The 13,645-nt window shown below is 36.3% G+C and overlaps 1 protein-coding gene across 1 annotated transcript; it reads left to right on the top strand.

The window, feature by feature from the left end:
• Positions 1–1,163: 1,163 nt before the first annotated feature.
• On the top strand, positions 1,164–10,012 carry LOC143553332 (cysteine-tryptophan domain-containing zinc finger protein 3-like). Its single transcript, XM_077043352.1, has 13 exons — positions 1,164–1,790; positions 2,823–2,895; positions 2,975–3,099; positions 3,451–3,870; positions 4,479–5,554; positions 5,853–6,286; positions 6,657–8,050; positions 8,133–8,293; positions 8,469–8,629; positions 8,706–8,866; positions 9,077–9,531; positions 9,608–9,701; positions 9,803–10,012. Exons 1-11 carry the CDS (start codon positions 1,599–1,601, stop codon positions 9,260–9,262), a joined length of 4,383 nt encoding a protein of 1,460 aa, XP_076899467.1. The 5' UTR covers positions 1,164–1,598; the 3' UTR covers positions 9,263–9,531; positions 9,608–9,701; positions 9,803–10,012.
• The last annotated feature ends 3,633 nt before the right edge of the window (positions 10,013–13,645 follow it).

The following is a 13,645-nucleotide window of genomic DNA, read 5'->3' as shown; positions in this document are numbered from 1 at the left end:
TTGTTAACAAGACCGGTTTAAATACATAATCATTGGCTAAATTGTTAACCCCAATTTGTAAACTATAAACCATGGGTCGAACCGTAAAAACACCAAAATCAGGCTAGGTGACTCATAAACTTCGATTTAAACAATTTGAATAGTTTCAATGCTCATGAACACCCCTAAATAAGGAACACTTTCCATTATTATTTTGTCGAATGATCTATGGTTTCATACACTATCATCGTACCATCTCTCTTCATTTATTTTATTATATAGTTCAAATATTTTTAAGATATTAAAATATTTGTTAAATCATATAAAAAATCAAAGATAAGAGCATTCTCACTTAACCCATCAAATTTTGTAAGAGAGATTTTTATAATTTAGAGAGTGACTTAGAGTGTTGTGAGTGAAAGAACGAGAAAATGCATTATTTTTCTGTATATTTGAAAAATTCCTATAGCACCCTATAATCTTTTTTTAAATGTAATTATGTGAATACTCTGACACTCTTTAGAAAAGTTGAAACACAATAGTAATACTATGTTTATCTTTTTAAATTAATACTTTGAAAGTTAACACATAAATGTGTCATAAATTAATGTTTCAAAAAAGTTTAAAAAAAAGTGCTAAACAATTAATATTATGTATCAGACAGCTAATTTTACTTATGTCTAACAGAAAGTTTTCTAAATTTAAACTTTTTTGATTTATTAAATGAATATTATTTAATGAATATCATCATCTAAGTCAATTCTTTTAGGCTATGAATACGAACGAAAGAAAAAAACTAAAACTTTAAATATATTGACGTATTAAACTATCCATACACTCTTAAATAACCATACCCAACATGTCCCTTTCAAAAGAGTCATGTTCATCCTTCATTTATCTTTTAACTAATATAATATTGTTTTATATTTCAAACTATATTTTTTGTTAAAGATTTTTACATAACTAATCTCATGTTCAAATCTTCAATTAAAAGCTCTATTGATTTTACCAAAATTTTAAGTGGACATAATTAATTGTAAAAAAAAAACATTACCATAATTAAAAAAATAATACGCATTTAATACCATTTAAGTAAGAAGATAAAAATTAAATTAAATTTAATAAAATAATACAAAACCCCACTCCCAAACACCTAATAATTAATGTAATTAATAATTATGAATGAAAAATAAATAAATAAAAGAAAAAAAAGCGGCAGCTGTACCCAAAACCAGAGTCTCCTCCGTTATTTGTTTCTTTCATCGCTCATCGATTTGAGCTAAAAACACAAACACAAGATCATCAAATAATATTATTTGTAACGATCCAAATCACCAAATTCAACCCAAATTGATCGTAGATCGGTAAATCAGCTGCCCCAATTTCACCCCCTTTTGCGCCAATTTCAATCGTTTTGTGTTTCCGTTGGTTTCCGATCTCGATGTTTTGGGCCAATTCCTTTCTGGGTTTTGTTGGGTTTTCGATTATCTGAAATGGGTCGATGAGTTTTTCGAGTTTCGTTGCGGTTTTGTAAAGTTAATTGTGATATTGATTGATACTGGTTCGTTGGTTGGTTGGTTGGTTTAATTAATTAAATAATTTGTGGGGTTTTGTTTTGGATGATTTCTGTTGGGAGTAGGGATGGTGGTAGGAAGGGAGGGTTGAGTTTGAGGTATGGTGTTGATGTTGAAGGTGGAGGAGATATGGAGCTTGAAGAAGGAGAGGCTTGTTTTCAGAATAATAATAATAATATTAATAATAAATATAATCATGATGATGCAATTGACCCTGATGTTGCTCTCTCTTATCTTGTAAGGAACCCTTTTTTTTCTATTTATAAGTTGTTTTGATTGTTTAGGGTTTGAATTGTGTTGGTTGGTTATTGTTGGATAGTAAATGTGCATTGTTCGAAAGGTGTTTGCTGTTATTTATGGTTAGATCTGTGTTTTTGGATGTGTGACAGCTTATTTTGATGTTTGATGTTTGTGGATGATGGATAAATGTGGATGTATGTGGTTAAGGATACATGTATGTGGATTATGATACATATGTGTGTTTGTGTAGTTGTATACATACAGTCGTATATATGTTTTGGTTGCTGTGTGTATGAAGCACCTTGTCATTATTGCTTTGTTTTAGGATATGTAACAACTAACAACTTTGACTGACGTTCGATGTTTGTTGATGTTGGATTTGCTCCAGTAAATGTGGATGTATGTTTGCAAGGATACATGTGCAGGGATATGTGAATTATGACACCTATGCGTCTAAAAATAGTCATCTATACTTGTATTAATTAACATGTTAACGAAACACATATGAATTGAAGCGCCTCAGCATTCTTTACTTATTAGTCATAACTAGAATTCTAGAAATGATTTGTAGCTTTCATGTTGTCATGTATCCATTGTCTGTGGTCAACATTTTGGTGATATTTTCAGCATCCACACGGTTTGCACCTTGCTAATATGATTTGCATATTAAAGTAGAAACTCTAGACATGGATTATTGCTATCTTATTTGAGTTAGGTTTATTCTTCAGGAAGGTTAATCCTATATTATTTTCCCATGCTAATTACGACATGCAAATCTAATTAGTAGCTATCGTGAAATGCTGTTCAATATATACCTCTGTAAAATAGGTTTATGGGTGGTTGATTGACCTAGAGTCCTAGATAGGGTTTTTAATGACAAATTGTTTTTGTCGGCTTTCCTAATTTGCTTGTACCGTAATTGAACTCTCAATAAATGATTTTTACCGTTCAAATCGCTTTTTTCTTGTTTTCGTATCGAAACATGCACTTCTTTCTACTTATGCATACTTCTTATTTCAATCTTTTAAGGACGAAAAACTTCAAGATGTATTGGGACATTTTCAAAAAGATTTTGAAGGTGGTGTTTCGGCTGAAAATTTGAGTAAGAAATCACGGATTGTTGGCAACTCCCGAACTAAAAATGCTGGAATGCTGATTCTAGCATGTGTACTTATTTGCAGGGGCAAAGTTTGATGAATACGGTTCGTTTTTGCCTACTTATCAGCGTTCTCCTGCTGGCCCTCCTTCAAAGACACCTCCAAAAGTTCATATCAACAATGCATCCCCTAATAATCTGCATCTAGAGGTAGTTTGTTTTTGATTATCCGTAATTGTTATCGTATTAATAACTCCATTAATACCATAGTTAATGACCGCTTTTACGTGTTAGCGGCGTTTCCAGTAATCGCATTTTGTCAAATTTGTATAGATATTAATGATAGTTAGATATTAATTATACCTTTTGCGTCAAACATAAAAATAAAATTGTTTTTCTAGTCCTTAAATAAATGTTGGCGCATACTTTAATCAGAAAACTTGGATCCACCAATTTGCTATGGTGATTCTTAATATATGTATTTGAGGTTTTCAAGGGTAAATTGGGAATTATTGTTATATTCGATATATTGCACAAGGATTTAATAATATTGCTACACAGGGTGGTCGCCAGCAATCTGTTTCCATATCAAATGCATCTCAAACAACAAGACATGGACCGGCTTTGACTAGTGGTGCACCACCACCAGCAGCTCCGTCACTAAGGGGTCCGCCAATGAATGGTAAAATGAAACAAGACGTGCACAGGTCCTCTGCTAGAGCTGCTGACAAATTCACTTCTAATGGTCAACAATCCATTAACAACAACTTTGGTACCACTTGCGACCAAACGTCACTAAAGCTCCGAATCAAAGTTGGCTCTGATAACTTGTCAGCTAGAAAAAATGCTGAAATTTACAGTGGACTTGGACTTGATGTATCTCCTTCATCTTCATTTGAAGCCAGTCCTGTAAATAGTGATGATTTATGTCATGTGCCTAATGACGTCCCTTGTGAGGAATCCCCTACTAGTATTCTTGAGGTTGGTAAATGTTTTTATGTTTTTATTTATTTATTTTACTCTAGCAATGATGAAATAGACTTTGTTGGGAGGTCTGAGTACAGGGTCAAACATATCCTGGTCAAAACTGGCATGCCATTTGTTATACCTATCGTGATGAAATGGGCCGGGCTGGGTTAACACTCTTAAACATCTTGTTGTCACTTTGTGTTGGTATTTTTAGATTTATTATTTTTTATTTTGTTTTCATACAAAATGTATAAAAAGAAATAAATGTCCCTAATTTAACGGTAAAATTTGGGTCGCATGAACGAAGTTGATGAAAATGGCAAGTTTTAGAAACCAGAAGGATAGCCAAGGGAACAAGAATTATTTAGATGAAAAAAGTGGTGAAAGCTACCACCAAACCACATGGACCAAAATGACAATTCACTCTTAAAATAATAATGTGATTTTTTCCCCTTAACTAAAGTACTTTAAAAGGCATATTTTTTACTTGTTTGACCCGTTTGAACACAATGCAACTCAGATGAACCCATTCTTAGGTTAACGCTTTAAGATTTCGGAGTCTTGTTTTTATTATGTAGAATTTCTTAAAAGATAAGAAATTAATTTTGATCTTGTAACAGATGATGACATCATTTCCAGTTCTTGGGGGTTTACTATTATCTCCCCTTCCATATGATCTCTTGCACTTGACTGAAAAAGAAAAACGGGAGGATAGTAGTTGTGGGTCCGTACATAAAAGAAGCCAGGAAAATAACTTTACAGTCAATAAGTCAGATTCTAAAACTGATCAAAATGAGAAAAAGCCAAATGCTGAAGGTAATTTTGTATCGGTGCAACCAATAAATGGCATTAGCAGTGTAAAGAAAGAAGAATCTTTGGATTTCAGAAAAGGTGACGCCTATAAGGGTGAGTCATCTGATATACCAAAAGAACTTTTGGGTTCGGTTTTCATCCATGATGACATTCGGGTCGAGAAGCCTATTAAAAAGGATAATCTGGTTGGAGATGCAAGTTCTGATGAAAAGTTTGTAGCGTTTTCTGCAAAAGCTGATTCAGATGTTTCAAAAAGTAGTAAAGTTCTTCCTGCAAAGCAGATGCTTGTTCAAAAAGCTACATCACATGAAAAAGATGGCGTGAAGATGGTGACATCATCTTCCGGAAGCAAAAAGAAGTCAAAAGGATGCCAGAGTTTGGAAAATGGAAATGATCTAAAGAATGATAATTCCTCATCTAAAAATAAAAACAGTTACGGGTCCAAGTCGGAAAAAGGCCCTAAAAGCAATAATGGGAAGGTGAGAGAAACATATAAAGATTTCTTTGGTGAACTTGATCCGGATATTGAAGAGGGTGATGACGTGGCATTGGAGGACAAGCCTTTTGGGGACAAACCAAAGGACTTCAGAGAGACTGAAAAGGTTACTCAAGAAAGTGACGTCTTTTCAAAAGAGAGAATAAATGGAAAAAATGATCCGAAACCATCTTCGTTGGTTTATCCAACAGTGGGCCCGACGGGCTTGGGCCCACCTACAATAGGAAACGGTGGGCCTGTCACTGATACAGCTGCTGCCGCAGTACCTGCTGTAGTTAATGAAGATTGGGTTTGTTGTGACAAATGTGAGAAATGGAGGCTTCTTCCACTTGGTGTTAATCCGGGCAGCCTTCCTGAGAAGTGGCTCTGTAGCATGCTTGATTGGCTGTAAGTTATTTTCTTCAAATTCATAATGGGCGTGGGTCAAAATTGATAATTTATTACTGCTTACGTGTTGACCAGTCAACACCTTTTCTTTTCAATTATCTGTTGATTTTTATAAATGATTAAAGTTTACCGAATATGATCACAAACACAATACTATCTAACTAATTATCCATTTTTCTATAATTAAAATATTTCAAAGAGTGTAAGAATTAAACTACACTCCAAATGATTTATTTTGTTATATAGTTCTCAAATCTTTTATTTTCTGATATACTTTATTGTTTTGTCAAATCCGTAGGCCTGGAATGAATCGGTGCAGTATCAGTCAAGAGGAGACAACAAAAGCTATGACCACCCATTTTCCTGGGCCTGCACCTACGGTTCATGGTATTCAACATGGTGGACCGCAACCAGGACTGGTGTCGGTTGAGCCGTTGCACCCTGATCAAAGACACCAACCTTTTGGTCCACAATCTGGTGTAAAGAAAAAACATGGAATAAAAGATTTATCAAATGAAGTGAAGCAGGAGAGACCCTCATTGTCTTCTAGTTCTGCAAAAAGAAATCTTCAAACATCGAGTAAAACTAGGAGCGTGAATGATGCAAACCAGTCCTCTGTTGTAAATGAAGTAGAATTTCAAGATTCGGGCCATTCTAGTAGCTTGATGGCAGAAAAAAACAGATTAAAGCACAAAGAGAAGAAGAAAATACGTGAAAATTTTGTGGATGAAGGTATTCTTTTTGCAGTTGACTTTGACTTTTTTTAGTATGTTAAAAGTAGAAACTTTGATCCCTTTACCTACAAATGGGTTGATGTAGGTTATTATAAGTTTTTTTTTCATCTTCAATATGTCAAATGAGTTAAGCTTTAAGATTTGAGGAAAAAAGAAACGTGTCGAATAGTTCCGTTCATATATTACACATTGGTTATTATAAAAGTAAAGAAGGGGTTTGTGGGTCGGGGCAGCCCGATTGACTAGTGTTAAAAAATGACTCATTTTGACCCCCTCCAAATTTTGCTGTCTGTATGTGTAGTATGCTTTCTTGAGTTTCTTATCATCATGTATATAATGTCTAATTTGACGGTCATATCCTTGCACAGGCAATAACACTCTTCAGCTAAAGTCTAAGAACAAGAGAGAGACTAGTCAAGATAATTCTAGAGATACCAAAAAAGTGAAAACGGATGATAATCACGGGGCCCACAAAGATCGGGTTTTTGACCATGATGGAGCGGTCCCTAAAACAATTAACACCTCCATTAATGATTTACCTTCAAGAAAAGACCGCCAGAAATTTGATGACAACTCGAAAGATTCCAAATCTAACTCAAAAGTTTTGGGTATAAATCCCAAACATGAAAGAGATCTTGTGAAGAAAAGGAAATCTCATGAATTTAATGATAATGCACAAGTAGAAGAAACGAGCGAAAATGGGCAGAGAAAGGATAAAAAGGTAAAAATCCCCGACGCCCGGGAGGAAGAAAAAGGTAGATCATTGGCTGCTGCTACTTCAAGCTCTTCTAAGGTTTCTGGTTCTCATAAAACTAAAGCCAATAACCATGAAGCAAAAGGGTCACCTGTGGAGTCGGTTACTTCATCTCCTTTAAGGATTTTGAATCCCGATAAACTTACACCTTCTAGAAGAAATATCGGAAGTGTTGATAATTCTCAAGATCTTAAAAAAGATTCTGAGAATGATAGAGGAAATTACAAATCAAGCATATTCAAGAAGGAATTAGATGTAGCAGAATCCTTAGATAAGGGTGTACCTTCGCTTGAATTTGAATCACCAGGGGCAAAACCGTCAATTCAAGGAGAAAGAAAGAATGATGATCCATCTCCCTCCAATGGATCCCGTTCACGGAAAAACGGGAAAGGATCTTCTTCAAGATCTAAAGAAAAAAATCGGAGTTCTAAATCGGATATTGAGAAGATCAATCTTTCTGAACGTTTGACTGAAACTTCAGATGTAGAAAAGTCAAAGGGGGGACAAAATAGACCTCTAGATAAAGTTGATAATAAACCATCTGTTAATCCCATTAAAGCTGAAAAGGGGTCTGCTTTAAAGAAAGAATCTTCTGGAAAACCGGTCTCAATTCAAGATGTTAAGCAGAATAATACGCCAATTGGACGGGACAGTGAAAAGGTTTCAAAATGGGATGTTATGGGAAAAGGAAAACCGCACTCGTTACCACCATCTGGTAAAAGTCAAAGCGAGTCAACGCGTCCTCCCCAACCTGTTGTAGGTTCTCAGAAAGATAATGTGGGAAATAGGTCACTAAATGATGGCGTTGAAGGCAGTGACGCATTGAAATCTATCAAACAGAAAAAGAAAGATGAAAACCAGAACGGGAATCAGTCAGTGAGTATAAGACATCCTACACCGACTGTACATAAAGGAACACCAAGTCCACTCAGACGGGAATCATCGAGTCAGGCTGCCAGTGCAATAAAAGAGGCGAAAGCTCTTAAGCACATGGCTGATCGTCTCAAGGTTTTTAGCCTTCCTTGTTTCGGTTATTAATTTGATTATTTAGGTGATGGTTGATTTAAACTCGCTGTGTTTTTTTTTGCAGAATTCTGGAGAAAATCAGGAGAGTAACTCGCTTTATTTTCAAGCAGTGTTAAAGTTTCTTTATGGGTCATCTTTATTAGAATCTAGTTATACCGAAAGTGGCAAACACGGTGATATGATTCAGTCAATGAGCATGTACGGTAGCACTGCAAAACTTTGCGAGTAAGTGATATCGGTAATTCAATTCCAATTTAATAGATTTTAATTGAAAATAAAGGACATGATGACGTAAATATAATGATGCTCTAGTTAACCCTAATTAAGTTATCTTATCAAATCAAACATACTATCATTACATATTTTAAATTTTTAATATTAATGTGTGATGAATTACCAGGTATGTTGCTCATGAATATGAGAAGGTAAAAGAAATGGCAGCCGCAGCACTGGCCTACAAGTTAGCTGAGGTGGCATACTTAAAGGTGGTTTATTCTTCACATACAAATGCTTCAAAAGATAGGCAGGAGTTGCAAACATCTCTCCAAATAGGCCCTACAGGTATATTTACTTCTTTTTTCTTTTTAATATATATTTGTAATAAGTACATGTTTATAATCCGTATTTGTATTTGTAGGCGAATCTCCGTCTTCATCTGCCTCTGATATTGATAACCTGAACAACCCAGCTGCCGTTGACAAAAATGCCCCTGCCAAGGGTGTTAATGATCCTCAAGTTGCTGGAAATCATGTAATTGCTGCTCGGATTAAACCTAACTTTTTGCGGATTCTTAACTTCGTAAGTGCAGTTCCGATACTTAATTAGTTATCCGGTTGACTAAAGATGGCATTTTCCACTAAATTACCGGTCAATTTGGATTATAATTTAGTAGTTTATCTCCAATGAGTTCAATAGGTCAAACTGGTCAGTCGATATCAGACTGGCCCGTTTTGAACAATATTTTGTTTTGACCGATTATCCGACGTTTCACATCTGAAATCTTGGCAGGCGCAAGACGTCAACTTTGCAATGGAAGCTTCTAGAAGATCTCAGAATGCATATGCAGCTTGTGGCTCGCAACCAGAACATTCCCACCATCAAGAAATAATCAAACCGGCTCTTGATTTCCATTTTCAAGACGTTGAAGGATTGTTACAACTCGTACGCATGGCAATGGAAGTAATTAGCACATGATCTCGGGTGGGATGAAATGGATATATCAACTATTAATCGCGTGTTTATTGATTATATTAGATGTTGGGGATTTGCAAACAAATGGTGGATTAGTTTTTGTACAAGTGTACAGTATTAGTTAAAACTGCATTACTTTTCTGATACGAATAAGGACCCGCGGTCCAATTCTGATCAAATAAAGTTGCAGATTAAAGATTTTGATGAGATTAGTGAAGGTTGTTAATTTGTTATCTTGTTTGGAAGCATTGACATCAAGTTTGTCTTTTGAGGTACGTTGACTTTTTTACATACTTTTGACTTTCTGTTGTAAAATATATTAACTGTCAGTTTGGTTTGTATTTGCAGTTGATTGTTCTGTATATATTGGAGTTAGATTAGATTTAGCAGTGATAGAAATCATTAAAGAAATACTTAATGCAGCCTGAGGATGGTGTAACAGGTGATATTTAATTTCATTCTAACTTCTTTTTATAATTTATTTAAGTGTATTATATATGTTTATGCTTATTTTGCTGATTTTTTTAATCTTTTTTTGTGCAGATGAATGGTGGAGAAATGCCTTGATGATGATGATGATGAATTTTTATGTCAATTTTTTTTTTGGTTGCTTGTTATATTGAGGGACCCACCCATGTGGACCTTGGAAATTAATATGTATGAGAAAATGACATTGATGGTTAGTACTTTTGAAACCTTTGTTTTATGTGAATCTAATGAGCAAACGTTCCGGCACATTATTTTTTTTGTGACTAAATTACAAAGATAGTTCTCCGTGTTTATCATTATTAGTTACGCTTTTAAGGGACAAGTACAAAGGTTTCCTTGGGCCGGACAGAGGCTGGCCCACAAGTGCAAAAGCATAAGGGAGTCGGTGCAAAAGCATAAGGGAGCCTGACTGCAAGACACACCCGTCGAGCAGGGACAAAAGTTGGTCTAGGTGATCTGACGGTGTCCCGTGGAAGGGTCGTCACTTAACGGGTAAAAGTTACTCTAGGGATAACGGACCGATATTCTCCAAGAGCTCACATTGACGTGAAGGTTTGGGGGCCTCGATGTCGACTCTTTGCCACCTGGGCTGGGCTGTAGTATGTTCCAAGGGGAAGGTTTGGGGCCTCAATGTCGACTCTTCGACACCCGGGCTGTAATATATTCCAAGGGTTGGGATGCTCACCATTAGAGCAGTACGTGAGTTGGGTTTAGAACGTTGTACTCAGTCCATATTCGGTGTAGAGCATTGAGAGAACCTTTCCCTAGTACGAGAGGACTGGGAAGGACGAATGTCTAGTGTACCAGTTGTCGTGCCCAAGTCCCTCAAGCGGATCGTGTGCTAAGAAAGAGCCGTCAAATGGCATCAAGTGATTTGGGTAAGATGAGTTTTTTGATCATTTCAAAATCCTTGGTGATCTTCATTGTCTTGTGTTCAATGCCTTTGTTATTTGTGTCATCACTAATCGTGTGGCCTATAAAGACATAATCAGAAATAAGACTATGCTATATAGAAGCCACTCAACTCACCGCAGTCCTTCACCGCTACATGGAGTCTGCATGAGTCGAACCTGTTTCGTGAACATAAAAGCAGGAATCCTACCATGTGTGTTTTTGGTTTAAACTCTCTTGATAATTGTTTGGATATAAATGTTTCATTGTTATGAAATCTTTTTTATGCTTGTCTAGATTGAACTAGTTAGTGTGCAACAACACGAATTCATATATATATATATATATAGATAAAGGATCCAATACAATAATGGTGTATCATACAATACGTACGCGACTCGTATACCCGTCGATCTTCAATTTAACGCGATAGCAGTTTTGTAATTTTCGTCAAATCTGATCCACTGCTACCATCGATTCCGTTGTGACATCTGCCCCGATCCGACCCGACCCAGGTACCCGTTTCTCTGACCCGATCTCTTTCTTTTATGATTTAATATTTATACTTATATTTTACTTTTAATAATAATAATAATATATTTTCCTTCCCGCCTCTATCTCTCTCTTTCTTTCCGCCGTCCCGTCCCTCTCCTTCTCTCTTTCCGCCTTCTTTTCCCTCTTGTCGCCGTCCCGCCCTTACGCCTTGTTTCCCTCTTTTTCTTCTAACTCTTTGCTTGTCCTTTGTTCCTTCCCGCCTAAGGTTGTCTGCGCAGCTCTACGCGCCAGACTCCCTTACAAGGAATCCTGCGTGAAGACCATCTGTTTCAGCAATACGCGAGACGAACTCTTCTCGCAGCGCGCTAAGAATTGTAATTCTTCTCGCAGCGCGCTAAGAACGGTAGTTCTTCCCGCGACGCGCTAAGGATTTGTAGTTCTTCTCGCAGCACGCTAAGAATCGTAGTTCATCCCTCGACGCGCTTAGAAATGTAGTTCTTCCCGCGACGCGTTAAGGTTGTTTCTGTCTGCCTTCGCGCTCGCGCTCTCTTGACCTTCTGTGTCTGCCTTCGCGCCTTAGCCTTCTCGCGCTAAACCCTTTTAGTTTTCTTCTGTTGAATCTAGCCGTTGCTGTTGTGTTGTCTTATCTTTTGAGCTGTTGACCTAATCTGCTTTGTCTGAAAAGTTACTTTCGGCGCAGCATGCGCGCCAACCCCATTGGTTGGCAGATAAAGTGACTGACATAATCTTTTGAGATCTGCTTTTGCCATGCTTGACCAGTACCTTTATCTGAACCGCCCATGCCTTTTTACTGTTCCCTGACAGCTTTATCTTGCCCCCCTGCAGCTGCCATATCTTTTGATATCTTTTGTTATCTTTTGTTTTGTCTTGTTCTGTTTGTCTTTGAATCTTTTCCCCTTTTTCTGGATTTATGTCTCCTAGGGTTTCTCTATAAATAATAACATTATTTTTCCTAACACTACACACACAAAACACTTAATCTCTCTTATTCTCTCTTGCTCCTTGCTCTCTCTGCCGTCCTCCTCTCTGCCTCCGTCTTCCTCTCCGTTCTGCCCTGCTTTTTCGGTAATATATATATATAATAACTTACTTATTAATTATGCTAACTTATAATCAAGACTTAAAACAAATCATTAAAACAATAATCTTAATTATAGGTTAACCTGTGCTTATTTAAAGTTGGTTCTTGCTTTATCTTACACCGCATCGTTTATCAAGTGAGTAATCTCGTACCTAATCCCTTTTTATTTTTAATGTTTTGGGATGTTCATGTGTTCATACAAACTTAGAGTCTTAAACTTGTTTATGAACTTTAGTCGCGCAGTATCCCATGTGTTGAGGACGTTTACTTGGCTGTTTATTTGTATGTGTGTATCATTAACCGCTTTGTTCGGCCTATTCCGAAGTTTTCATGGATCCATTAGATGAACACGGGAGACCTATCGTTTACGGTTTTCTTTGTTTACACTTGCACAGATGTTTTCTCGTTTTTGTGCTCAATTGGGAGCACGGATTGAACTATGAACTATGAGCTATGATCTATCTAGGCTTGATCACAATCTGATTGCACCCTTGTTAAACACCAGACATACACGTGTTGCGCGCAGATTTATTGCTATCTATGTATTGTATTAAACTTGATTTCTCACCAACACGCAAGTGTTTGACGTTTATTTTAACACATGTTCAGGTTTGCAGTAGCTGTTTTGGAGCTTGTGGACACATAGGACGTTTTTACTTTTGGACCTAGATTAAAATGTATCAAGACAAGTTATTGCTGTTCGAATATTTTGATTTATAATATATTGATCTATGTTGGTTTATTTATATCTTATGTATACGTTGCGCATGCGTGAATGAATATATTTATTAAATATTGACACCCAATAGTGTCACGAGTAATGAAACAATATGTGGCGCCCCGATGTATAATCCGCCTTTGGTCGGGGTGTTACAGATTGGTATCAGAGCTCGTTGACTTTAGGATAGGTGGTTAGACGTAACGGCCTAGAATACCTAAGAGTCCCTTCTCGCGCATGAGAGAAATCTCATGTTTGCGCGCTTATTGTTAATTACTCGTTATTTATGAATATGCTCGCGCTTGCGCAGTATATGATTTTATGTTTTATTCCGCGATATTTCGATTTTTGTTGAATTTCGATTTTTATTGATTTTACTTACATATTCGTTTGTTGGATTTGAAAATCCGAAAAGTCATGGTGATACATGAATAGTTGATTTTCAATTTTCATTTACGATTATGTTCTGAGGTTTGAGACTTGAAAAGTCATGGTGATACATGAATTGTCAACCTCCAATACTCATTTTCTTGTATATTTTATATTGAAGATTGAAAAGTCATGGTGATACATGAATCGCCAATCTCCAATACTCGTTTGCTCGTATATTTTAAATTGGGAATTCGGAAAGTCATGGTGATACATGAATTGTCGATTCTTGATTCGAATTTGTTACCTTTATTAAGTCTGC

The sequence above is a fragment of the Bidens hawaiensis genome, unplaced genomic scaffold (assembly GCF_021521415.1).
Source record: "Bidens hawaiensis isolate Kalapana, Puna unplaced genomic scaffold, B.hawaiensis_p1.1 tig00017166_1, whole genome shotgun sequence".
Classification (NCBI taxonomy): domain Eukaryota; kingdom Viridiplantae; phylum Streptophyta; class Magnoliopsida; order Asterales; family Asteraceae; genus Bidens; species Bidens hawaiensis.
Note: the sequence above shows the minus strand (reverse complement) of the source record. Positions and strands in the feature narration are given on the sequence as shown.

Bases quoted from the DNA above. Each gene is read 5' to 3' on its own strand.
- LOC143553332 (XM_077043352.1), top strand. From the start codon at position 1,599: ATGATTTCTGTTGGGAGTAGGGATGGTGGTAGGAAGGGAGGGTTGAGT. The intron at 2,896-2,974 runs GTAAGAAATCAC...ACTTATTTGCAG, and splicing joins TGTTTCGGCTGAAAATTTGA to GGGCAAAGTTTGATGAATAC. The intron at 8,630-8,705 runs GTATATTTACTT...TTGTATTTGTAG, and splicing joins TCTCCAAATAGGCCCTACAG to GCGAATCTCCGTCTTCATCT.